At 43.0% G+C, this 23,703-nt stretch overlaps 1 protein-coding gene across 1 annotated transcript in view; it reads left to right on the forward strand.

Moving 5' to 3' along the window:
- The first annotated feature begins 2,367 nt into the window (after positions 1 to 2,367).
- Positions 2,368 to 23,703, forward strand: part of TNFAIP8 (TNF alpha induced protein 8) — a 123,502-nt gene continuing 102,166 nt past the window's right edge. The window contains exon 1 of the mRNA XM_060143468.1: positions 2,368 to 2,512. Within this exon, the coding sequence (XP_059999451.1) occupies position 2,512 (1 nt within the window). The 5' untranslated portion in view covers positions 2,368 to 2,511. The remainder of the gene's footprint in view (positions 2,513 to 23,703) is intronic.

Raw genomic sequence — 23,703 nt, forward strand, 5'->3', positions numbered from 1 at the left:
CCTAAAAGGACCTGCCTTTATTACTCCCTGCACTGCGTGGCACTACCAAAAACTGAGCCTGGCAATCCAGAAACCCCATAAAGTGACCTAGATTATTCTCTTTCCCTTAACCCTCACATCCCATTAGTCTCCAGGGCCTGTGTTAAGCCTTGAAACCATCTTCTTTCCATCCACTTAGTTTAAGCATTCAGCGTCTGTAATTATTTCCTATTACTGCCACAACAAATTAACAGCAATTTAGGGGTTTAAAACAACATACATTTATTATTTTACAGTTCTACAGGTCAGAAGTCCAGTATGGGTCTCACCAGGATAAACTCAAAGTGTCAGTAGAGCTGAGTTCCTTTCTGGAGGCTCCAAGGGAGGATCCATTTCCTTATGGTGGTAGAACTGAGATTCCCATTTTGTTGTTGTTGTTGTTGACTGAGGTCCATTCCCAGCTTCTAGAGACCACCCACCCTCCTTGGCTCCTGACCCAGGTCAAGCCCTTCTCATGCTTTGAATCTCTGACTCATTCTTCCACTTTAGGGGAAGCATATGATTAGATTAGATCCACCCAAATAATCCAGGATAATCTCCCCATCTCATTATCTTTAACCTTAATCACACCTGCCAAGTCCCTTTTGCCATGTAAGGTAACATATTCACAGGTTCTGGGGATTCTGGTGTGAACATCTTTCCTGGAGTTCTTATTCTGCCTACCACTGTATCCCAACCTGACTTATTTCAATAACTCCATAAGTCAAGTTTCCTGGCTCTGGTATTCTCTATGCTGTTTTCAGATTAACCTTTCTAGAACATTTGACATGTCTCCCATGCTTAAAATCCTTCTGACTTTCTCCAAAACAAGGGTCAAATTAATGTTCTTCAGCTCCTATTGGAAGAACGCGCTTAGATTTGGTCCTTTTCTATTGTTTTAGCTTCATTCCAATCTCCACTTCTTCCCTAACCCTTCTGAATGCTTGAAAAATGTTTACTGTGTCCTTTCTCCACCTATAGGTGCTGTGAAGCTCCCATTTCTTCTTCCAAATTGAGCTTAGACATCACCTCCTTCAGAAAAATCTTCCTGACACTCCCCTCCCCATAGCTATAACCACAGGAACAGTGTCTTAAACATCTCTGTTTAAGAGATGTTTACGTCTTCTGTATACATCTTCTGTATATTCCTATTTTGGGCATTAAACCCAAATGTGTTGTGATTTTAGTCTATTTCACCTAACAAGTGTTTACTTTCCTGTGTCCCAGCCATGCTCTGCCACTTCCTAAATGTGTAACTTTGGGTAGGGTATTTTACTTCACTATGCCTCCCTTTCCCTTTGTAAAACTTAAAGTAGCTACAGGATCTACATTTATAAGTTGTTGTGAGGATTATAAGTGACCTGCATATGTTAAGTTTTGCTAGTATTATTCATATTCCCAGCCCTCTGCACAGAACTACCATATAGTAGGTGCTTAATGGAGGACGGGTTCATCACACTCCTACGAAGGTTCAGCACCTTCGCCCTTGAGAATGGCTACCCCGGGTCAGGGCTCTTCACCAGAAGGAAGGCCCAGATTCGGTCCCATTCCAATGAATAGCCAGCCTTCGGCTCCGTGGGCAGGGGCAGTCACTGAAGTCCACGGGGGTGCCACAGACCGGTCTGGCTTCCCAGGAGCCAATGAGCCTTTTAACTTTGAGAGGGAGCCCTGCACCCCCCGCGAATTGAAACTAGGAATCGCTAGCGCGTCAGGTATCGCCAGGTAGACTTGAGGCCAGTAGAGGCTGAAACACACACACACAACGTTAAGAGCAGGCGGGATTTAGGGGCTTATACGGAAAATGATGATGAGGATGATAACGGCAACAGATAACAGATGATAAAATTCATGCGTACTTGTTAGGTACCAGGCATGAGCTCACTTAACCGACTCAACTCACTACGAGGTTGGTATCTCATTTTCACAGTTGAAGAAACTGAGAGACCCGAAAGGTAACGTCTTCCTTGCATATCTCCCAAGCCTGTCCTGGCTCCTCGCGCCCAAAAATCTTGCCTTGCAGCTCAAGTCCAGCTCCCAGGTAGCTGTCCAGCTCTCCTCCGCGGTCTCCGGAGCTCTGGCCACTCCTGACCCCCAACGCCAGGCCCAGTCTGCCCAGTCACGGCCGCTGGGGTTCTCCTCCCGTCCCCGCCCTGGACCGCTAGATCCTCCTCTACCTTTCCTCCCCGGCTGCTCCGCTTTTCCTCCTCCGCACGCTCCGCCCCCGACCTCCCGGCTCCTCCTCCTTGTCCGGCTCCGCCCCCAGCCTCCTAACTCCACCTTCCGCCCCGCCCCCGGCTCCTTAGCTCCTCCTCCTACCCCGCCCCTCGTTTCTTTTGCCTTGCCCCTGGCTCCCTTTCTCCCGCCGTCTCTGGCCCGCGCTTTGCCCGTGAGTCCGCGGGGCCCCGCGAACGTTCAAGAGTCTAGGCAGCTCCGCGCCGTCAGATCGCCCAGCTCGCCTCTTGGCGTCCCGGCGCCACCGGGCCCCCTCTTCCGAGTAAGTGCCTCCTGGGCGCGCCGGTTCCGCACACACCCTCGCAGGGCTTCCCCGGCTGCTGGGCTGTGGGCTGCTCCTGAGGGCGCGCGCTTTCAGCTCGCCGAGAGTCTCTGGAGTGGGTGGGAGTGGGTGGGAGTGCGTGTGAGCGAGTGTGTGTGTTTGTGCGTGTGTGTGCAGACGCGCACAAGTCCGAAAACTACGCAGAGTTTTACTCAGTTCCTGCAGCGCGGAGACAACCTGAGACCTCCAGCTCGGGGCCCTTACCGATTTGGGCTGACCCCTTAACTTCCACCTCCTGCACTGAGCCCCATCCCTCCCTATTCCTTGCTTCCTTCTGCAGACGCGGCCCCCACTACGTGTCACGCCCTCCTGGTAACAGCTCCTGCTGTCGAAAGGACTGGCCCGGTTATCAGGATGCCCCAGATTGCAGACCGAGATGCTAGCCTGAGATTGTAATCCAACCCTGCATTGTAAAATGGGCAGGGACTAGAGTTTTGCCTTGAGATCGTTCGGTGGAGACTTCCTTTGAGGAAGAAAGTTTGTGTGTGTGTTTGTGTGTCCGCCCGTGTCTTTGCGCGCCCTCTCGACTCTCAGCCTTCAAAACCTGATGCAAGAACACTTGATGAGCGCCCTCGGACCCAGGGCGGCTGATAGGCATGTTCAAGACCACTCTGACCAACCGGGCTTGGGCGCCTAAAAGATGTTTATTGATTCAGTGACACCCTATTGCTAAAGCCAACTGATAAAACACAGCCCTAGGTAGGAAGAGCAGTACCCTGAGAGAATCATGGGAGGAGGGAGACAGTAGTTGAGTGTTCAGTGTTGAAACAAAGAAATCCTGGAGTTACTTAAGACTGATAATTCCATCCTTGCATAAATTATTTTTATTGGGGGTCAATACTATCTCAATGTAGGGTGTATTTCTGCCCTAAAAAGCAGATTTAATTGATAGCAGTACAGTGCTTTAATCCATCAATAAAATGATTCCCTGGTTGCTGAGGTCCCATCCAATTATGATAGTCCCTGAATTCTTCTGTATCTCAGTTTATTCTTGCTATCTTCTTGCTGTGAAAGTAGAGATACCCATAAAATTTCCCCACCTTCATGATAAGAATTCATTTAGGAGATGCTGGTAGGGAAATGACCTGTTGAGTAGAAATTATTCATTGAGGCATAAGGAAAACAAAACTATGTGGTTAAAGGAAATAACCAGAACAGAGCAGGCTTTAAGTTGCCATTGTGAAAGTTAGAGCTGATATGAAAGTTAGAGCTGATAAATCACTTTAAGTGCCGCTTATCACAGCAGATATTTTTATCCTGGTTTGAATCTTGTGTTACACAAAAGTGTTTCCACAGTGTTTTAACTAAGGAAACATTATGCTTTGAAATGTAAACATATGACTCCATCTGTCTTTAAGGAAAGAAATAATTATCACACTTAATTAAACACCTGGAAACATTTATTGCCACCTTCTAATTAGATCTGTCATGGGGAGTTGTCAGCAAGTTATTGTTAATATTCTAGCCGGTAACACAATTGGCTTTTTTGTAGATTTTTGGGGCGGGGGATGCCAGTTCCCCTTCATATACATTACTTGTCTCTGCCACTTCTTGCTCAGCTTTTGAGTTTTTAACCTGTAATTTGAGTAAATAAAGTTTAGGGAAGTGGACTACCATTTACCTCCCTGTAAAATATGAATACCTTAGGTATTGAATGTTTGGTGTTAAGGTCTTTGCATTAACAGATATAGGTCTTCTAAGCCATTATATCCATCTAGATTATCTGCTAATTTAAGAATCATTAATAAATTATTGAATATAAGAAAGTTCCCGCCAAATTGTAGTGCTCCTGCACAGATGCTCCTTTAAATTTTTTTTCTTTAAGAGAGACTTGAATCTGTAGTGCCTTTTGTTCTAATGTGTTTAAATTCAATGAGGAAAGGGATGGCATGAGCTGGAAAATCTGCTTATCTTTGTTGCCTCTTAATTTTCTGTTTCTGACTATATTGCTGGATATAGTCTTCATCTGTGTTGTGAGTGTTGCAGACAGGCTGTCTGGGAGTCCAGCAGAATGGCAGAAACTGAGGGTGAGCATGCACACTGCAAGGGCCAGGAACAGAGTATTTTATGAGGACTGTTCTCTGCAATTTTTTATTCTGTTGAAATTGGAGGAAAGGGTGTGTGGAGAGAAATGATTGCATCCAAACAGTACTCATTAGGAAATGCAGTTTGGGGGAGGAGGGGATTTCTAGGTGGTTTACGACTTGGGGAACTTCAGGTAGCTGATCCTTGAAGCTGAGGCTGCCACAGTGCCAGGCACTCGCGAGACCTCATAGTTAATTGATTCAAATTAATCCTTGTCTACTTGGATCAGCCCCTTGGAATGAACACATTTCCTTCTTGGAGATTTCTTTCGTCCTCAATCAGAATTGAGCTTTGCTTCCACACCATGCAGAAGAGTCCATTCTCCACCCCCTCCATCCTTGCCTGGTACAAATTGAGGGCTTGACCATGGGATGACCTCCAGGAGGCAGAGGAGGGTGGGTGATAACAAATAAAGGCCACCTGTTTTCTCACGGAGGGAGAAGGGAGCGGTAGCACAACCCCAGTACCATGGGCACTGACTCGGGCACTGGGGACATGCACAGGGGCCCACCTGGACAAAAATGGGACAGTTTTCCTAAGTTTGGCATTCACAGAGATAATCAGCTCTGCTGCAGAGTTTAAGAGAAGGCACCGTGTGGTGCCAGATAAACTTTTATCACCTCAACTCTCCTCACGCTGCCCACATCCTGCATTTAATACCAAATGCACAGAGTAAGCATTCAACAAACACCGAAAAGGAGCTTTTAACACCCCAACCTTCATGTTTCCCTGTGAGAAGCAGTTTACTTCCTGCTCCCCCATCTCTGGTTTTGATGACTTTGGCCCTGGGGTCTGAGCCAACTGCAGTTTCTAGACTTTTGTACCTCAGTGGGGCTTCCCAGTAGCTAAAAACAGATGGTTCATTGAGGGTAAAAAAAAAAAAAATCAGTGAACCTTGTTGCAAAATGTAAACGAGGTCAAGTAGTAACCAGTGAACGTCAGTTCGCATTCTATATTTTGGCCTTAAGAAAAGGAAGTGAGCTACAGTAGGAGGTAGATAATTCTAGAATGTGAGAGGCACCATTTGGCCCATGAGTCTTAGACTACAACAGTGGCCGTTATACAAGTTTGGAGGCGCATCCCCTCTGTCCAGCTTGCAGGGGCACCATTCATTCACGCAGCGGGCATTTATTGAGCTCCTACTGTGTACGTGGCACTGTGCAGCCCTCTCATGTTTGCACCAAGGCCTGGGATCCAAGAGGACCAGTGACTTGCATGAAAATGTTTGCTGGTAAGAACGAGTCCCTGAAGATAAATTGATAATGGCAAAGATGGGTTCAGAATTCTTCTGAGTTTCACAAAGGAAAGTAAAGGCAATTCCTTAGAACAGTAGATGAACCATTTTCAAAATATTTTTTATTTCTCAATAATAAGAAGTTGAAATAAGCATCTTTCATCTGACGTCTGTTTCAAATCACCAGTGGTATAACTGCAATAAACGTGATTCCATAAGATTTGGTTTTCTTGGCCTTGCATGTCAAGCATGGAAGTTACCTGAGAAATTTGTTTTAAAATGTCACATGCTCCAAAATAATCAAATAACATCCACCCATCCTTTTAGGGATAGGTTGCTTTTTCTCTAGAAGAAAGTGTTTATGGTTCAGAACCAAGGTAGCAAAGATGCAGAGCCAGCTGCAAAGCTGGATGGGCGTCAGCAAGTTTGTTTTCCCAGGATTGTGGAGGTTTTTTTGGCCGCCCATGCGGCTTGTGGGATCTTAGTTCCCCAACCAGGGATGGAACCCGGGCCCTCCGCCATGAAAGCTCAGAGTCCTAACCACTGGACTGCCAGGGAATTCCCAGATTGTGCTTTTTTATATAGAACAAGAGGGGTGATTGACCAACATGATGATATTTCACTCAGGGTGACCAGGGGCTAGGCATGCAGCCACCTTCCCCACCAAAAAGAAACAAAAAATGGCTGGGAGGTCACAGGAATGGGCCTCCCCTGGAACAACCCAAGCTGACTTATAAGCACATTGGGGTTTGTTTCTTTAATAACAGAGAATGGAATTAAGTCCAAAATTCCACTTGTCGTCATTTCCTTAAACATTGGGAATGAAGATGACTTTTAGTTTAGTCAAAAAGTGGTTGGGTCACGTGACACTGTTGGAATCAGCTGTTCATGTCTCAGCCACCACTAGCTGTGTGACTTGGGATAAGCTACTTCAGCTCTCTGAGCCTATTGCTTTACCTAAAAAGTGGGGATGGTATTTCTATCATAGGATTGTTGTGTGGATTAAGGCAGGATATTCCTCTCCTGGTGTCCAATATGCAGAAGCAAGTGGTCTACTTTGTTGGATTGGCCAAATAGCTCTCATTTCAAGACGATGGTGTTTGTACTGGGCCATAGTGGAGCAGAGAGGGAGAGTGGTGACTGTTACCACATGTGCTTTTAGCATGAACTTTCCTTTTTTTGCCTCTGACGATGCCAGAGAAGCCCAGAGAAGGGGGTGCATGTAGCGCAATTTCAGTTATTCCCAGCTGCAGGGTCATGTGATTATATAGGGAAATCTTGCTGCTGCTGCCGCTGCTGCAGCTGCTAAAGAGAATGAGCCAGAGCAGGGCATCTGGGTTTTACGTGTCTGAGCAGAAGAGCCATGGCATCCAGTAAACCCTCCCTATGCATGAGAGACACTTTTAAAAGGCCTGTTACAGTTCATTTGTGAGCAGTGGGTTGGCCTTTAGCCTATGGAGGCCCTTATTTAAAACAGGTAATGGATATGAAACCAGGTTTTCCAAGCCAGACAGGAAGCTGTGTCTCAGCTGCCCTTGGTGTTGCAAAGGGACTCGGGCTGGCATGTCTTCAAGAGAAGTTGTGAGAGTTCCGAGGGGCAGAGGGCAGGGACATTATCTTCAAGGTTGTCCACTGGGGCAAGCTCTTCTGGGAACACAGCACTCTGCAGGGCACACAGGACACTCATGAATATTTGAAAGGAGCCAAAAAGGAAGAACCAGCCCACCTGGCCAATACCCTCTCTAAGCCTGGCTCTTATTCCTTCAAGCCAAATTCATTTAGTTCAAGCCTTCTCCACTCACAGCTGTTATTTTATTTATTTCAAAAAATGAGTTCCTTATGACTGTCAACCAAAGTGAGGGAGACAGAGGTTGTGGTGTGTCCTGGTGGAGTCCCACTGTCCTCATCCTTTCCCATCTCGGCCTCTTGAGTTGTGCTCAGGCTCTCACATACATGTAGATGCAACATGTTCTACGGAACATGTTGGAGTAGGGAGTTCTATGGAAATGCCACCGTCTTCTGAGAATAACTGCAGGTACAATGTTGGCCAGAGGTTGCAAAGTTCAAAACAATCTTTGATGACTCAGACCTTTAAGAAAGAAGTCCAATACCTGATTCCACCCCTCTGTGATTGGGAAACAACTCCCTTTTTCTCCCTTTCTTCTCTCTTTAAAAAGATGAGGTAGTTTTCTGGGAAGTGGCTGGTGTTTGATTCAATACTATCACCGCCCTGGAAGGGCAGAGCAGTCTAGACTTAATGATGGAATTCCTTCTGCCTTGGTGCAGGGATAGGCCCCCCGGTGACTCACAGAGTGTACCTGGGAGAGGTGGTGAGCTCAGCCCTCCCTCCCCGAGCATCCGGTGATGGTCTCTGTGTTGCACATACTTAGCCATTTTGCTCCTTTGCTTTTATGGCCTGGAACACCTGAAGGTTCCTGAAAGAACAGCCGCTCTTTTTGCCAAGGAGAGAGACTGTGTCGAGAAGGAGCCTCCCGGGTTCCTGCCCTGTGGTTTGAGAATGCAATTATCTGGGCAGCCACAGAGGTGATCTCCCAAATGAAATTTTGAACTTGTCCAACGTGCTATATTTTAGGGCTCTTCTGGGGCCATAGTTCCACCTACTGTGGCATCACCAAGGCCGGGCCAGGGAATCTGCCTTTCTAACAATTCTCTCCCCGCCCCCCCATGCCCACCCCTGGTGACTGATGCACAGCGAACTGAAAACCCCTAGCCTGGGAGATCGGTTGTAATGTCTCGTTCTGTAAAGATTATTCAGGCAGTATCTGTAGGTGTCTCCCCACCTCCTTTTTTTTTTGGCAGTGGAAAAGTGCAAATCTCTTGAAAGTACAGAGTGACTTTAGAGTTTAAAGAAGATTAACATGAACGTGCACAAAATGAACACCTGTGTACCCATCCTAGGAAATAACAAAGTGGTTTTTCAAGTAGGTCCTCACTGGGTTAAAAATTGTTGACCAACAACCAGGTCAAGAACAAAAAATAACAACCAAAACCAGTAGTGGCATCCCACAAATGGATCCAGGAATTGAAAGCCACGAAGCAGAGACACCAGGGAGTCTGCTCGGTGTTCATTTGTTCACAATCTAGATTTCTAATCACTGGCAATGCTGACCTCATCCTTTAGTGTGCTGCTGACTTGAGGACACCTCACGCTTTGTAGATCACTGACATGGGATGGGCGCCCTTTTTCTAGGAGTGGCACCTGTTGGGAGGAGCCCCAGGCCCAAGACTCTTGAGTTGCCAAGTAGCCTGTTTTCCCTTCCCTGGGTCTACTCCCCTGTCCTGAGGTCCTGGCACCTCCAGGAAGCTATCCTGTTCTGAGAGTGCCGTGCCCCTCTCATGTTGAAATGGTGGGTGATGGGAAAATGGACAATAGACTGCTGAAGCTGTCTTGCTGTAACTTCCTCCCCCTCCCCCTCCTCCCCCTTTGTGCTCTACTTCCTCTTCCTTCTCTTCTTCCTCCTCCTTCTTTTGCTTTTTTTTTTTTTTGCATTTTGAGTTGTGTAAGTACTTGAGACTTTCTTCCCTACTTCTGAATTCTGGTCAGTTTTCAATTTCCCATTCTAATAGGGGCCTTGAAAATTATTGAATAATAATGGTCTGCTACTGATGATACATAGTCCTAATTTTAGTAGAACCACTATTTTTTCCCTCTAGGTTGAAATATTTGACCAGGGACCCACAAGTATAAAAATGGACTGATCTGAGTCTTGCCTCAGCCTTCCTCTCTAGCCACCAATCCTCCAGGTTTGCTGCTCCCGAGTCCAGCGCACAAGGGGCCTTCTAGCCTCACAATTTGGGAAAAGGGGCAGGTGGAGGAGGTTGGGAAGTGACTTGCAGAGACAAACCACAGGCCAGAGAATGAATCACCACAGCCTTCCTGGTGCATACCTGGTCTCTGAGTTCCCTACAAGCATGTCCATCCCAAATTTTACCCTTCAGTCAGTCTTTTCTGTTTCTTTCATGGTTGCCCTAGTATTTGTATATTCATGATAACAGATAGTATACCAGATCACTGTAACAGTTTGCTAGGGCTGCCATAACAACATTCTACAGACTGGGTGGCTTAAACAATAGAAATCTATTTCTCACAGTTCTGGAGGCCGGAAGGCCAAGATCAAGGTGTTGACTGGTGTGGTTTCTCCTGAGGCTTCTCTCCTAGGTTTGCAGATGGTCACCTTCTCATTGTTTCGTCACACAGTCTCTTCTCTGTGTGCATGCATCTGTGGTATCTCTCTCTCTTTCTTTTTATGAGGACAGCAGTCATATTAGATTAGGACCCCACCCTTTTGACCTCATTTAACTTTAATTATCTTTCAAAAGGCCCTATCTCTAGTCACACTGGGGATTAGGGCTTCAGCCTAAGAATTTGAGGGGGAGGGGGCAGAATTCTATCTATAACAATCTCTTTTGTAAAGGTAGTACGGGGAATTCCCTGGCAGTCCAGTAGTAGGACTGGGCACTTTCACTGTGGTGGCCTGATTCAGGAACTAAGATTCCAAAAGCCGAGCAGTACGGTCATAAAAAAGGGCAGGAGTATTACAAATAATACCCTTTGTGTTATTATCACATGGTTTACATCTACATATATAATCGTCAGAAATCATGGTTATTATTTTTTACTTTAAACAATGATCTTTTGAAGAAATTAGAACATGAGAAAAAGTTTTTTATATTTATCCACTTACTTGAGGCTCTTCATTGTTTAGTGTAGATCCGTTTCCATCAGGTATTTTTTAATCCTTCAGCCTGAAGAACTTCCTTTAATATTGCTTGTAGCCCAGAGCTGCTGGCAACAAGTTCTCTCAGCCTCCTTTGTACATGTGCCCCTCATGTCTGTGTGTCCAAATCTCTTCTTATAAGGGTACCAGTCAGATTGCATTAGGGCACACCAGAAGAACCTCACTGTAGTTGAATCACCTTTTTAAAGACCCTATCTCCAAGTACAGTCCCATTTTGAGTTACTGGAGGTGAGGACTCCAACATATGAATTCTCTTAGTGGGGGGGGGACACAATTCAGCCCATAACAGTTAGGATGCTTTAGGCTGCAGGTAAGAGAATGCCCAGCTACCAGTGGTTTGAACAGTAAAGACATTAAATTATCTTATGTGAAGGGAGTCTGGGGTTGATCCAATCCAGAGTTGAATCAGTGCCTCAAACAGTATCATCAGGGACCAGGTTCTTTCCATCCTTCTCTTCTCCCATCCTTAATATGTTACCTTTTTTTTTCTGCAGACTTGCCACCTCATAGACAGAAAATAGTTTCTTCTGCGGTGGGTATCACAGGCTTCTCCAAACTCATTCAAAGACAGGAGGAGCTTGTGGATGTGGGGAGAGGGGTGGGCAGAGAGAGCAGCAATAAATCTGTTCTCTTGTAATGTCCATCTCTTTTCTTTTCTTTTTTTTTTTTTAACATCTTTATTGGAGTATAAATGCTTTACAATGATGTGTTAGTTTCTGCTTTATAACGAAGTGAATCAGCTATACATATACATATATCCCCATATCTCCTCCCTCTTGCATCTCCATCCCACCCTCCCTATCCCACCCCTCTAGGTGGTCACAAAGCACTGAGCTGATCTCCCTGTGCTATGCAGCTGCTTCCCACTAGCTATCTGTTTTACATTAGGTAGTGTATATATGTCCATGCCACTCTCTCACTTTGTCACAGCTTACCCTTCCCCCTCCCTGTCCATCTCTTTTCATCAGAGGATAAATCTTTCCTGAAGCCTCCTCAGGCCTCACTGACCACAACTGAGTCACAGCTGCAAGGGAAGCTGTGAAAATAAGTAATGGACATTAAGGGAAAACTTCTACTTTGGGAGGTTGGCTGTACCAATGGGAACAAGGGAAAGAGGCATGATTATTGGGCAGATAAATAATATCTGCACCAGCACCAGGCTCCCATGCTCTAGAAGCTGTCTAGCTGAGCCATCACTATTACTGATAATAATAATCTCAGGTTTTATTGGAATTAAAATTATCTACCCATGATGAGTAGTTGGGAGAAAAACAAAGATGTGGAAGGTGTTAATCACATATATGAACTTAATTACTACTAGTAGTGAATGTTTAATGTTGTGGGTTTCTAAAAATAGTAGTATTTACTTTGGAGACAGCATGCTGCATTGAAACCCAGAAGATGTTCATCAAATAGAGAATTCTTTATCTTTATGGAAATGTTTACACCCCCAATAACAGTAATCATGACAAACACTTTTTGAGTACTTATGATGGGCCGGGCACTGTGCTAAATGCTTTATACACATTAAATTCATCTTCCTAACAGATCTGTGAGAAAGGTATTGTTGTTAATCTGCATTTGCAGATGAGGAACTGAGGCTTGGGGAGGTTAAATAACCTGCCATAGATGCCTGGCTGAGCTGGGAGTCACACCCGGGCAGTTCAGCTTCATCCCATACCTGTGCTTTGAACTGCTACAGGATATTACCCCTCAACAAAACTGCTAAAAACTCCCTCATTTTCTGTAAGCTCTCAAAAGCTGTTATCTTTCCAACCAGTCAGAGCCTTCCTCATAGTTTATGTCTCATTTTATTGTTCATATTTTAAGATTGAGATATAATTGACATTCTGGTGTTTTTAGTAGTAGAAAGAAGAACCTTGAGAGTGTGCCCAGCTGACACTGACTCACCTGGTGACCTTCAACAAGCCACCACAGTCTCCTCTGAGAGGTTCAGATTAAGACTGAGTCTGCGGGGCCACATCCAGGCACTTAGGGTCTGTTATTCACAGACCGTTGCCCTCTGCAGATTGTACTAAAAGTCCTATGTTTATTTCAGATGTGATTCACAGATGTATTTCAAAGTAAGGATGTGGAAGTTCAAGATGAATGGAGCTGTACTTCCCAAATTGAGAAGATAACATTTATATCCTTTTTCATACTGGGAAGAAGTTGGACAATTTTAATAACCCAGAGGAATGTGTCTTTCATTATTGGCTTGTACCAATCTGAGTGATGGCAAATTTGTCCTCAGATTATAGAATCTTGTGTGAGGCAAATTTAGTAAAAGCTGGGAAAACTTCCTGATGGTCATTGTGCAGAGACTGCACCCTGCAGAATGCTTGGGCAGCTGAGAATTGGCTTTAGCAGAAGCAGGACTAGGTGTGCTTCTCATCTGGTGACTCTAATAACAGGGACGCAGTGGAGACGCTGTTCCAAAATGCAGTGCAGACATTGGGAGCCTGTGTTTCTTCTCTTAGTCCTGAATTCATGTTGCTAAAGTTGTAATAACATCTTACGTGTGGTAGTTTTTTGCGGTACGCAGGCCTTTCACTGCTGTGGCCTGTCCCGTTGCGGAGCACAGGCTCCGGACGCGCAGGCTCAGTGGCCATGGCTCACGGGCCCAGCCGCTCCGCGGCATGTGGGATCCTCCCGGACCGGGGCACGAACCCGTGTCCCCTGCATTGGCAGGCGGACTCTCAACCACTGGGCCACCAGGGAAGCTCCTGTTCATTTGTTTTTTAATCGACTATTGCTAATAACGAGTCTGGAGCTGAGTATGGGAGTAAGGGGTGTAAGTTTCTTGTCTAATTCTGGGAACTCAAAGCTGCCCTAGGTTGGTATGCTGAATGCTACAACTCTGAGTCAAGTGATTAATCTTATGTCTGTGAGAAACCAACACCCAACAGCTCTTTGCAATTCCAGTTAGGCATCCTAGAGGTCATTTTGAATTAAGAACACCTTTGAGATATTTTGGAGTACATGATTTGCTATAAGCTTTAAAAAATGATTTGAAAAAAAAAAAAATGATTTGAAGTGTTATAAGGCAAATTTTCATTAAAACAGTATAGATGAAGTCATTTACTGTCACCATGAGCAGTTCATTGAAACAGAAGTCCTTCATAAGATACTGGCTCCCAGCTGACTGGCTGCTTGGCCCCTTCCCCTCCTCTATTGCCTTGCTGGGTTTTCCATCAGTTGGCTCTTATTGTGCTGACTCGCCTAGATTCCTTTTTTTTTTTTTAACTTAGTGACATTTTTTAAATTTAATAATTGAAAATCCATTCAATGTTTCTGGTCAGAAAAGTCCACATTGTAAAGACTGCAATTAAAATTGTGGTTCCATGCAATTCAGATGAAGACTCCAATTGGATTTTTAATTTGAAAACTAGCAGATACTATTTTAAAGCACATCTGGAAATACATATTCTTTTTTTTTTTTAACATCTTTATTGGAGTATAATTGCTTTACAATGGTGTGTTAGTTTCTGCTTTATAACAAAGTGAATCAGCTATACATATACATATGTCCCCATATCCCCTCCCTCTTGCGTCTCCCTCCCTCCCACCCTCCCTATCCCACCCCTCTAGGTGGTCACAAAGCACCGAGCTGATCTACCCCTGTGATTCAGCTGCTTCCCACTAGCTATCTATTTTACATTGGGTAGTGTATATATGTCCATGCCACTTTCTCACTTTGTCCCAGCTTACCCTTCTCCCTCCCCATATCCTCAAGTCCATTCTCTAGTAGGTCTGTGTCTTTATTCCCGATTCTTTTTTTTATAACTTAAAAAAAAAAGAAAATGTTACTTTATTGCTTTTTCTTAATTGAAGTATAGTTGATTTATAATATTATATTAGTTTCAGATGTACAACATAGTGATTCAATATTTTTATAGATTATATTTCATTTAAAGTTATTATAAAATATTAGCTATATTCCCTGTGCTGTATGATATATCCTTGTAGCTTATTTATTTTGTACATAGTAGTTTGTACCTCTAACACCCTCCCTTCGTCTTGCCCCCCCCTTCCCTCTCCCCAGTGGTAACCACTAGTTTGTTCTCTATATCTGTGAGTCTGTGTTTTGTTATATTCATTTGTGTTATTAGATTCCACATGTAAGTGATAACGTACAATATTTTTCTTTCTCCGTCTGACTTATTTCACTAAGCATAATACCCTCCAGTTCATCCATGTTGTTGCAAATGGTAAAATTTCTTTTTTTATGGCTAATATACCACTTCTTTATCAATTGGTCTGTCCATGAGCCCTTAGGTTGCTTCCATGTCTTGGCTACTGTAAATGATGCTGCTATTAACAATGGGGTACTTGTATCTTTTTGAATTAATGTTTTCAGTTTCTTTGGATATATACCCAGGAGTGGAATTGCTGCATCATATGGTAGTTCTATTTTTAGTTTTTTGAGGAACATCCATAACTGTTTTCCATAGTGGCTGCACCAACTTACATTCCCATAACAGTGCATGAGGGTTTCCTTTTCGCTGCATTCTTGCCAGCATTTGGTATTTGTGGTCTCTTTGAGGATGGCCATTCTGACAGGTGTGAGGTGATATCTCATTGTCGTTTTGATTTGCATTTCTCTGATGATTAGCGATATCGAGCATCTTTTCATGTGCCTATTGGCCATCCATGTGTCTCCTTTGGACAAATGTCTATTCAGGTCTTCTGCCCATTTTTTTATTGGGTTGTTTGGTTTTTTGATATTGAGTTATATGAGCAGTTTGCATATTTGGATATTAACCCTTTATAGGTCACATCATTTGCAAATATTTTCTCCCATTCAGTAGATTGTCTTTTCGTTTTGCAGATGGTTTCCTTTGCTGTGTAAAAGATTTTAAGTTTAATTAGACCCCATTTGTTTATTTTTTTGCTTTTGTTTCATTTGCCTTAGGAGACAGATCCAAAAAAATATTGCTTCGATTTATGTCAAAGAGTACCTATGTTTTCTTCTAGGAGTTTTATGGTTTCCACTCTTACGTCCTTTACCAATTTGAGTTTATTTTTTTATATGATGTGAGAAATGTTAGATTTTCTTAACACTTTTCTTCAAACTTTTTTATTGTAAAATAAAACACAAAAAACAACAACAAAAAAACACACATATAACAAATGCACACCTTAGTGAATTATTATAAGGCAAACACTCATATAACCATCACTCAGGTCAAGAAATAGAACTTTGCTAGCTACCCCAAAAGTGCCTTCACATACCCTCCCTAATCACATTACCCTTCCTTCCTCCAAAAGTAAATGCCATCCTGACCTTTATAGTAATCACTTCCTTGCATCCCTTTATGGTTTTATCACCCAGGTGAGCAGCCTGATACACTGTAGTTTAGTCTTACCCATTTTTAAAAAAACTTGTATCTTTTAAGTCTCTTTTAATCTGTGGATTTCCTTAACATCCTTCCTCATTTTAATTACTTAAAAGAATAGTTTTTTTTGGGGGGGCTGTTTGATCTGTAGAGTTTCCACAGTCTTATTAACAAGAAAGATGCACCCCCCCCCCCCCGGTACATTTCAAGTTATACCTTTGTCCTCTATTTCCTGCATCTGGGTCCAGAGGATTGATCAGACTCAGGTTTGATCCCTTTGGCCAGATTACAGGTGCTGTTGTGTCCTTTCATTGGAAGGCACACAACATCTGTTTTTTCTACTCTTTTTTTTGCCTTTAGAAGCTGTTGATCCTCAAAGTCTAGACCTATTAATTCACTGGAGATTGCAGAATAGTGGTATTCTAATTCTACCATTTTGCTTTACTTTATTAGCTGGAATAATTTTATAAAGGTAGACTTCCCTTCAATCTGTTATTTGATTACACAGTGGTACAGGTCACATAGAAAAAACAAGGTAAACGCTCAGTTCTTTCCTTTGATTTACCCAGTTTTCGAGAATTGGTTTCCTGTCATTCTCAGAAGGTGACCAATGGTTTTTTTAAATTGGTATGATCATGGTATTAAATATACTTAATAAGACTCAGATTGTCCCATCTTTGACCAGTGGGAGCTTCTTCATGTTGGCTCCTAGGTCCTTCTGGCATCCTTAGCTTCTGTGTTATCTGGTGTGTTAAGGTGATCCAGGCCTGTCTTGTACATTTTCTGCCTAGACCTGGATTCAACCATTTCTTCAAGAATCCCTGGTTTATTTTAATGAGAATGGTGTCTCAGGACCATAACCCAAGCACTAGAGATGTGCATTCACTGCAGTTGTCATTGTTTCTAGGCTGTTTCATTGGTCAGAGCTGAGAAAATACACACTCACTCACTCACACACACACACACACACACACACACATTTACATACAAACATATGTACACATATAAAGATAAAATACTTTGTGAGTTCATGTTGATATTTCCAAGTCAAATTCGAGACTAGGGGGTTTTGTTTAACTTCTTCTATGTTACGTTTATATTTCCTTTCTTTCGTACTTAGAATCTTTGCTTTTTAGTCCCAAGGGAGATAGAATATCTTTTAATTACCCATTGATTACCCTGTATTACACATACACCAGTCTCCAAGTAATCAGCTATGGTTAATGAAAACAATAAAAATAATTTATTTGGCATATGCCCTACTCATTCTTCCCCAATTTTTTTATGGTTGTACTATAGCTGCATTGTCAGATCATATAGCCATTATATACTAAAATATCTCCCATTCAATGCACATTTAGTCTTATTTCTACAGGTAACTGTATATGTCATGCTTATCATCAGTCCTCATATCACTGTCTCTACAAATTTTGATTGAAGCTGTTTCTCTAGTGGATTCCTTAGGTAGGGCTTATGGGAATAGTATTCCCTAATTCCTTTTTTCCCCCTTATTTATTTATTTAGTTTTGGCTGCGTTGGGTCTTCGTTGCTGCACGCGGGCTTTCTCTAGTTGTGGCGAGCGGGGGCTACTCTTCGTTGCGGTGCATGGGCTTCTCATTACCGTGACTTCTCTTGTTGCGGAGCACAGGCTCTAGGCGCGCAGGCTCAGTAGTTGTGGCACAAGGGCTTCAGTAGTTGTGGCTCGTGGGCTCTAGAGTGCAGGCTCTAGCAGTTGTGGTGCACGGACTTAGTTGCTCCGTGGCATGTGGGATCTTCCTGGACCAGGGCTCGAACCCGTGTCCCATGCATTGGCAGGTGGATTCTTAACCACTGCGCCACCAGGGAAGCCCTCCCCCTAATTTCTTGATAAAACTTTGTGACCTTTATACTAAAGGTCAGTTTTGCTGGATAGAACATACTTGGCTCACATTTTCTTTCCTTGAGAATCTTAAATATGTTACTTCATTTTCTTCAAAGTATTGTTGTCAAAAGTCTGATAATGATGATAATCTAATTTTCTTAGCCTCTACAGTTCGCTTTTGAGATCATCCACTATACATCTTTTTCCTTCAATCTACTATCTATCTAGCATTTCTGCACAGTGAGTAGTGAGCTTGTATGTAACCAAATCCAAGTTTATGACTTGGTCAACCCTGGTGCCAAATAATTTCTCTCTCCTGTTAACCTAGAATGAGCCACTTGCTCTTAGTAACTGTAATTTTTTATCTTTGTAACCTCAGCTGTACCTTGTAAGGTGTACAGAGCACTAAATATATACTTGTTTATGACATAAATGAAGCGGAAGGATGTGGGTTTTTTTCCTTTCCTTTAGCCTGTTAGGAACTGCCCCGCCCCTTTGACTCTTTTCCTCCAATCAGGCGCGGCCTTGCCTCAGACACAGCTGTGCTCACAGAGGCAGGCTCTTCCCTGAGCAGGTGTGTGGGCGCTGCACCCGTGGGACCTTGTCCCCATATTCATCGTGTCAAGTTGTTAGACCATGTTCTCGTGATACTGCTTTTTCAAGACGAGCAAACTAGGAAGCCCTGTCTCAGAGTGTTGGCTCCACACCAGATGCCAACCTGGTCTCCACACCTGCTTGCCCTCTGCGTGGTCAGTACTTTGACTTCTCCTTCTGGGTGTTACGGCCCAGGCCCCTGGCATATGGGGCCCAGACCCCCGCCTCTCTGAGGATGCTGGGGCTGCTGCCTGCCCTTTTCTTTCTTGGCTGACCTTTTTCCCCTTCACTTCTTGGTCACCAGAACCCATGGCAGGACATCATATTGGGAACCCTCACCCAGACGTGATCCCGGATACACTTTCTTCAACATACACACTGTTTAGGTTTTGAAATGTAAATTCCAGTTGATTGGCACGCATGCCACTTTGGCCAAAGCCTCTTCTGCTTGTTGCTTTGCTACCTGGATCAGTCATGCTCTTCGTTTATCTGTTGCATTTGTGACCTTTGACCTCTGGTATCCCACACTTCTCGGAGCACTCTCATATGGGCATGACCTTGCCCAGTTTTAGGCCTGGGCTGCACTACAATCCAGTGATGTCCCTGCCCTGGCTGTCCTTGTTAGGTCTTGGCCTGTGGCCGTGCTTTTTTTTTTTTTCCCTTTCTTCTTGAGTACCTCAGGGCCAAGGACATTGTGATAGATGGCTTTTTCTTCTTTTTCTACTCCCAGCTGCCTGTGTTTTTGTCTTTTGCCTCTCGTTGGCTCCTGGTGAGCCAGCTGTGGTGGTAGAGGCTCAGTATTCATTGAGCACTTACTATGTGCCAGGCATTATACTAAGCTCAATGAATGTTGAGCCTCTACCAAATCCTAGGTTCTGTCATTATTATTCCCATCTTAAAGATGAGGAAACTGAGACCATGAGAGTTTAAGTCCTTACCCAGGGCCAAAAGCAAAACTGATATTCATATCCTTTGGTTCTTAACCACATTGCTCTACTTCCTCATGAAGAAACATAGGCTCAGCAAGGACCTACTGTATAGCACAGGGAACTATATTATTTGATATCTTGTAATAGCCTATAATGGAAAAGAATCTGAAAAAGAATTGATAAATATGTATGTATAGCTGTATGTATGTTTCAGCTGTACACCTGAAACATTGTAAATTACCTATACTTCAATAAAAAGATAAAAATTATATATATTAAAAAAAAAAACCCACAGGCTTTACTGAGGAAGCTTGTGGGTCTTGCCCAAGGTCAGTAACCTTGCTGAGCTCTGGAGGTTGGATGGTGGAGCTGACAACTCTATAATGTTTAGATCTTGAACAGAGTTTTCTCAGAGCTATTCAAGATCCCTGATTTAGACTGTGCAGCATGAATGGGAGGGGAGTGGGGAGTAATAGAAATATGGCTCCAGAGTCTTACAGCCTGGAATAGTCCCAGATCTGAAAATCTATTGTCAGGACTGCAGACAACTTGAGAGCTGCATGTCTTACTGATAATAAGTTAGCAGTGTTAGCAGCACTTGCTTGTTAATACCTCCACAAGGGGCAGGAGAAGGCAGGTGAAACTTAAATATGTCAATATTGACACTTGTTAGACATTCTAGTCGTGAATTTGGTGGACGAAGGAGTTAAAATTATCTAAAATAAGGTTTTTAAGAATTTCTTCCTATCCATGTTCTCAGAATTTTTTTTTAAGCATTATTATTTCTACCCAGGGAACTATTATAGACCCATTTTGCTTACATGATGTTTTTGGAATAACTGAGCAGGAGATGCAGATGTTATTTGGTACCACGTAATGGAAAAAGCTCTGGATAGGTGAGTGGGTGCTTTGTGGCAACTGGCTGGGTGATTTTGCTGAGGCAGTCACCCCTCTGGGTCTTAACTGCCACATCTAAGGAATGTAAGGTGTAGCCTACATAATCTCTAATCCCTTACAGCTCTAAAATTCTGCGCTTCTGATTGTTGATTGTTATCACCTGCACTTTTCATTGCCATTTTAAGCGTGGAAACCAAGCCACTGGTAGAGCAGGAGGGGTAGAGCCCTGGATTCGTCTGGAAGGAGGAATGCCACCCTGCCCCAGTGTGGAATGAGGAATTCTATACCAGGGGCTCAGAGTGGGGAGCTAGTCCTGAGTCTTTCCAGGAGGCTTTAGGACTACAAAGTGAGATACTCCTGTGAGTAAATTTATTTTTAGGTTATCTTTGTGTTCCCCTTCATACGACAAGTGACTGCTAACTATACTAACATCCTAGGAAATTTGCTAAATGATGTCTTACACCACAGATCCCACCTGTGACTATCCAAGAAGCTGATACGTGTAATCATGAGTGAATTCGGTCTGAGACAAAGAGTTCATTGCAGTGTTGTTTTTAGGAATAAACAAAATGAAAACTTTAAACAACTTAAATATGCATCCACAGCTTATATACGTTACGGTACTTCCGTGAGATGAAACATCATGCAGCTTTAGAATAAGGTTGGTCTTTGTGCATGGATATGGAAAGATCTCCAGGACAGATTGAATCAAAAAGCAAAATAATGATCTCATTATGTTTTAAAAAAAATGTATATTCTATATTTATGAGTGCATAAGCTTTTTTTTTTTTTAAAGAATGAACAATACACTATTAATAGTGGAACTTTGGATTTGAAGAAGGGAAAGGAGGTTAACTTTTCATTTTATACCTCCTATCATTCTTAAATTTCATAATAAAGATACATTTGGAAAAGGAGAGAATTTAGATTTCAGTTGAGTTTTTGAGGCAGTCTAATACTTCCTTAGAAAAATCCATATAAACAAAGCATACTGAGCAAAGTAAGGTGTTGTCTATAAACACTAGTCTCCCAGCTTTAGGTAACCCCCCCACCTCCTCTTCTTAACACACAGTCTCAGATTACGCGTCCTCTAACCCCAAATTGTCAGTGGCACCCAATGTCTATCAGAAACAAGTCCGGAAGAGCAATATGGCAGAGCAGCAGCACATGGGCCTGCTGACTTGTCATCCATGCATTCGGCAGTATTTGTCGAGGACCCTCTGGGCACCGGGCATAATGCTAGCTCTGGGATATGTAGGGGATGGGCGTGCTTTTCGGAAACTGTACGTGACATCTTGGAGCCTCAGTCTTCTTACTTGTAAAACAAGTTGTTGGGACTAAATAGAACAGCAAATGCAAGACTCCTTGCCCAGGCCCCAAAGAACAATATTTGCTCATTTGCCTCACCCTTCTCTCCATGTTCAAGGCTAGGTCTGATCCCCACTGCTCTTCTGCATGTTTCCTTTGGTTCCCGTTCCTAAATTGGGCATTGCTCTAGAACACACGCCAATCTTCCCTGCTTTTGTCTTTGCTGGTTATATCCCCCTTTCCTGCATGCCCATTGCTTCTCTTTCCTGGACAAACTTAAATTTTCCTTCAGGATCCAGTTCAAATGTTGCCTCCTCCATGCAACTTTTCCTGGTTCTCTTCTTTACCAGGAAAAAAAGTCCAAAAGTAATCTATTCCTCTCAAGAATGTGAATAGCTCATTCTGGTCTTCCTATCTTTATGTTGATTATAAGTTATGACATTGCACCTTGATTTGCAGCTGTCTTAGCCCTACTGGATATCTTTCCTGAGAGCAGTAACTAAGTTTTGTTCATCACTAGAAGTTATCTCTGTCCCCATGTTCTCAGGAAATACGAATGACTTCATTTTTATGATTACCCAAATATCATTTGTACATTCATTTAAAAGATTATTTTAGTTTCATGTTCTTGAAATCCACTACTAACAGCAGGTTAGACAGAGTTTCTTTTCCCCTGCAGGGATTAAATTTGGAAATTGTGGAGTTGTTATCCCTGAAGAATGTTCAAGAAGAGACGGGCAGGCATCTTTCTAGGGTGGTCCAGGCAGTTACCACCCTTCACATGAGTAACTGGCTCATAAGATCTTGTCTGATGAGGTGACATCTTATCCTGATAATTTAAAAAAGCAAACAAGCTATACCCACTATTAAGACAACTCCAAGCAGAAGTAAAGGAAATGAGAAAGAAAAAAAAAATAGTAAGATTTTAGATGTGTGTGAGCCAACAACTTGTTTCATTTTTCCTATTTCTTTCCATCCTTATCCATAGTTAAATATTATAGCTGTGACCATAGCATAGACACAGTTTAATATTCTGCTTTTCTCTTAACATTATTTCCTACACAACTTCCTATGTTTTTATGGACATTTTGATTCTGTTTTTCTCAGTGAAATGATTGGAATTCAGTTGATGCCTTTCTTGAGCAAGAAATGGAGATTATGAAGCAAAGATGTAGTCTGAGGGAATGTCAACATTGTGTATTTTTAAAAGACATGATCTTATTCTGATATTGCTGAGATATACTGGAGCAAAAATATTAACAAATGATTTGATTGACGTTTACAGCACAATAAATGAGAAGATCCTGAGCCACTTTAAAATGTTTTCTTAAATGAAATACACATCTTTAAGAGATTAGACAGAGTTTTGCCCAAGCAATGGCTCTTTATTTACAAAGGCGTGTTGGGAACAGCTGGAAGACAGCCTTTCTTTATCAGTAGGTTTGTGTAACTAGCCTCAAGTTGTTTGCTAATGAGGTTCAGGTCTCCCACACTAATAGAATGGTATAATTTTACATGGAAGAATCAGACCCTAGCCTCCTTTTTCAGAAGAAACTAATCTGACTGGTGCCTATAAGCAATGAGGTGTGTTTAACATGTGGAAATCATTAGGCTAAATACCAGAATCTCTTTGAGGTCTGTGGATATAGTCTCTAAAGAGAGAGAGAGGCATTTAAAATTAAGCTGCGCAGAATTCTAACAAGCACTGTATACTCATTCTTGGAACGAATCTTCTTTCTCTGGCCCTAGGCTAAATTGACTAGATTTGTACTCCCTTTGTTGATTTAAAGCCACATTCACTCTTTTTTTTTTTACGGTAGTGGGCCTCTCACTGCTGTGGCCTCTCCCACTGCGGAGCACGGGCTCCGGACGCGCAGGCTCAGCGGCCATGGCTCACGGGTCCAGCTGCTCCGAGGCATGTGGGATCTTCCCAGACCGGGGCACGAACCCGTGTCCCCTGAATCGGCAGGTGGACTCTCAACCACTGCGCCACCAGGGAAGCCCCATTCACTCCTTTTTAAAATGAGAACCAACTGTCTTCTAATGTGATTTTGTAGCTTTCCTATCTGGAGGTTCTTAATTATTTTGCTATTTCTGTCATCTGTCAGAATCATTCATACACAT

The sequence above is a fragment of the Lagenorhynchus albirostris genome, chromosome 3 (assembly GCF_949774975.1).
Source record: "Lagenorhynchus albirostris chromosome 3, mLagAlb1.1, whole genome shotgun sequence".
NCBI classification, from domain to species: domain Eukaryota; kingdom Metazoa; phylum Chordata; class Mammalia; order Artiodactyla; family Delphinidae; genus Lagenorhynchus; species Lagenorhynchus albirostris.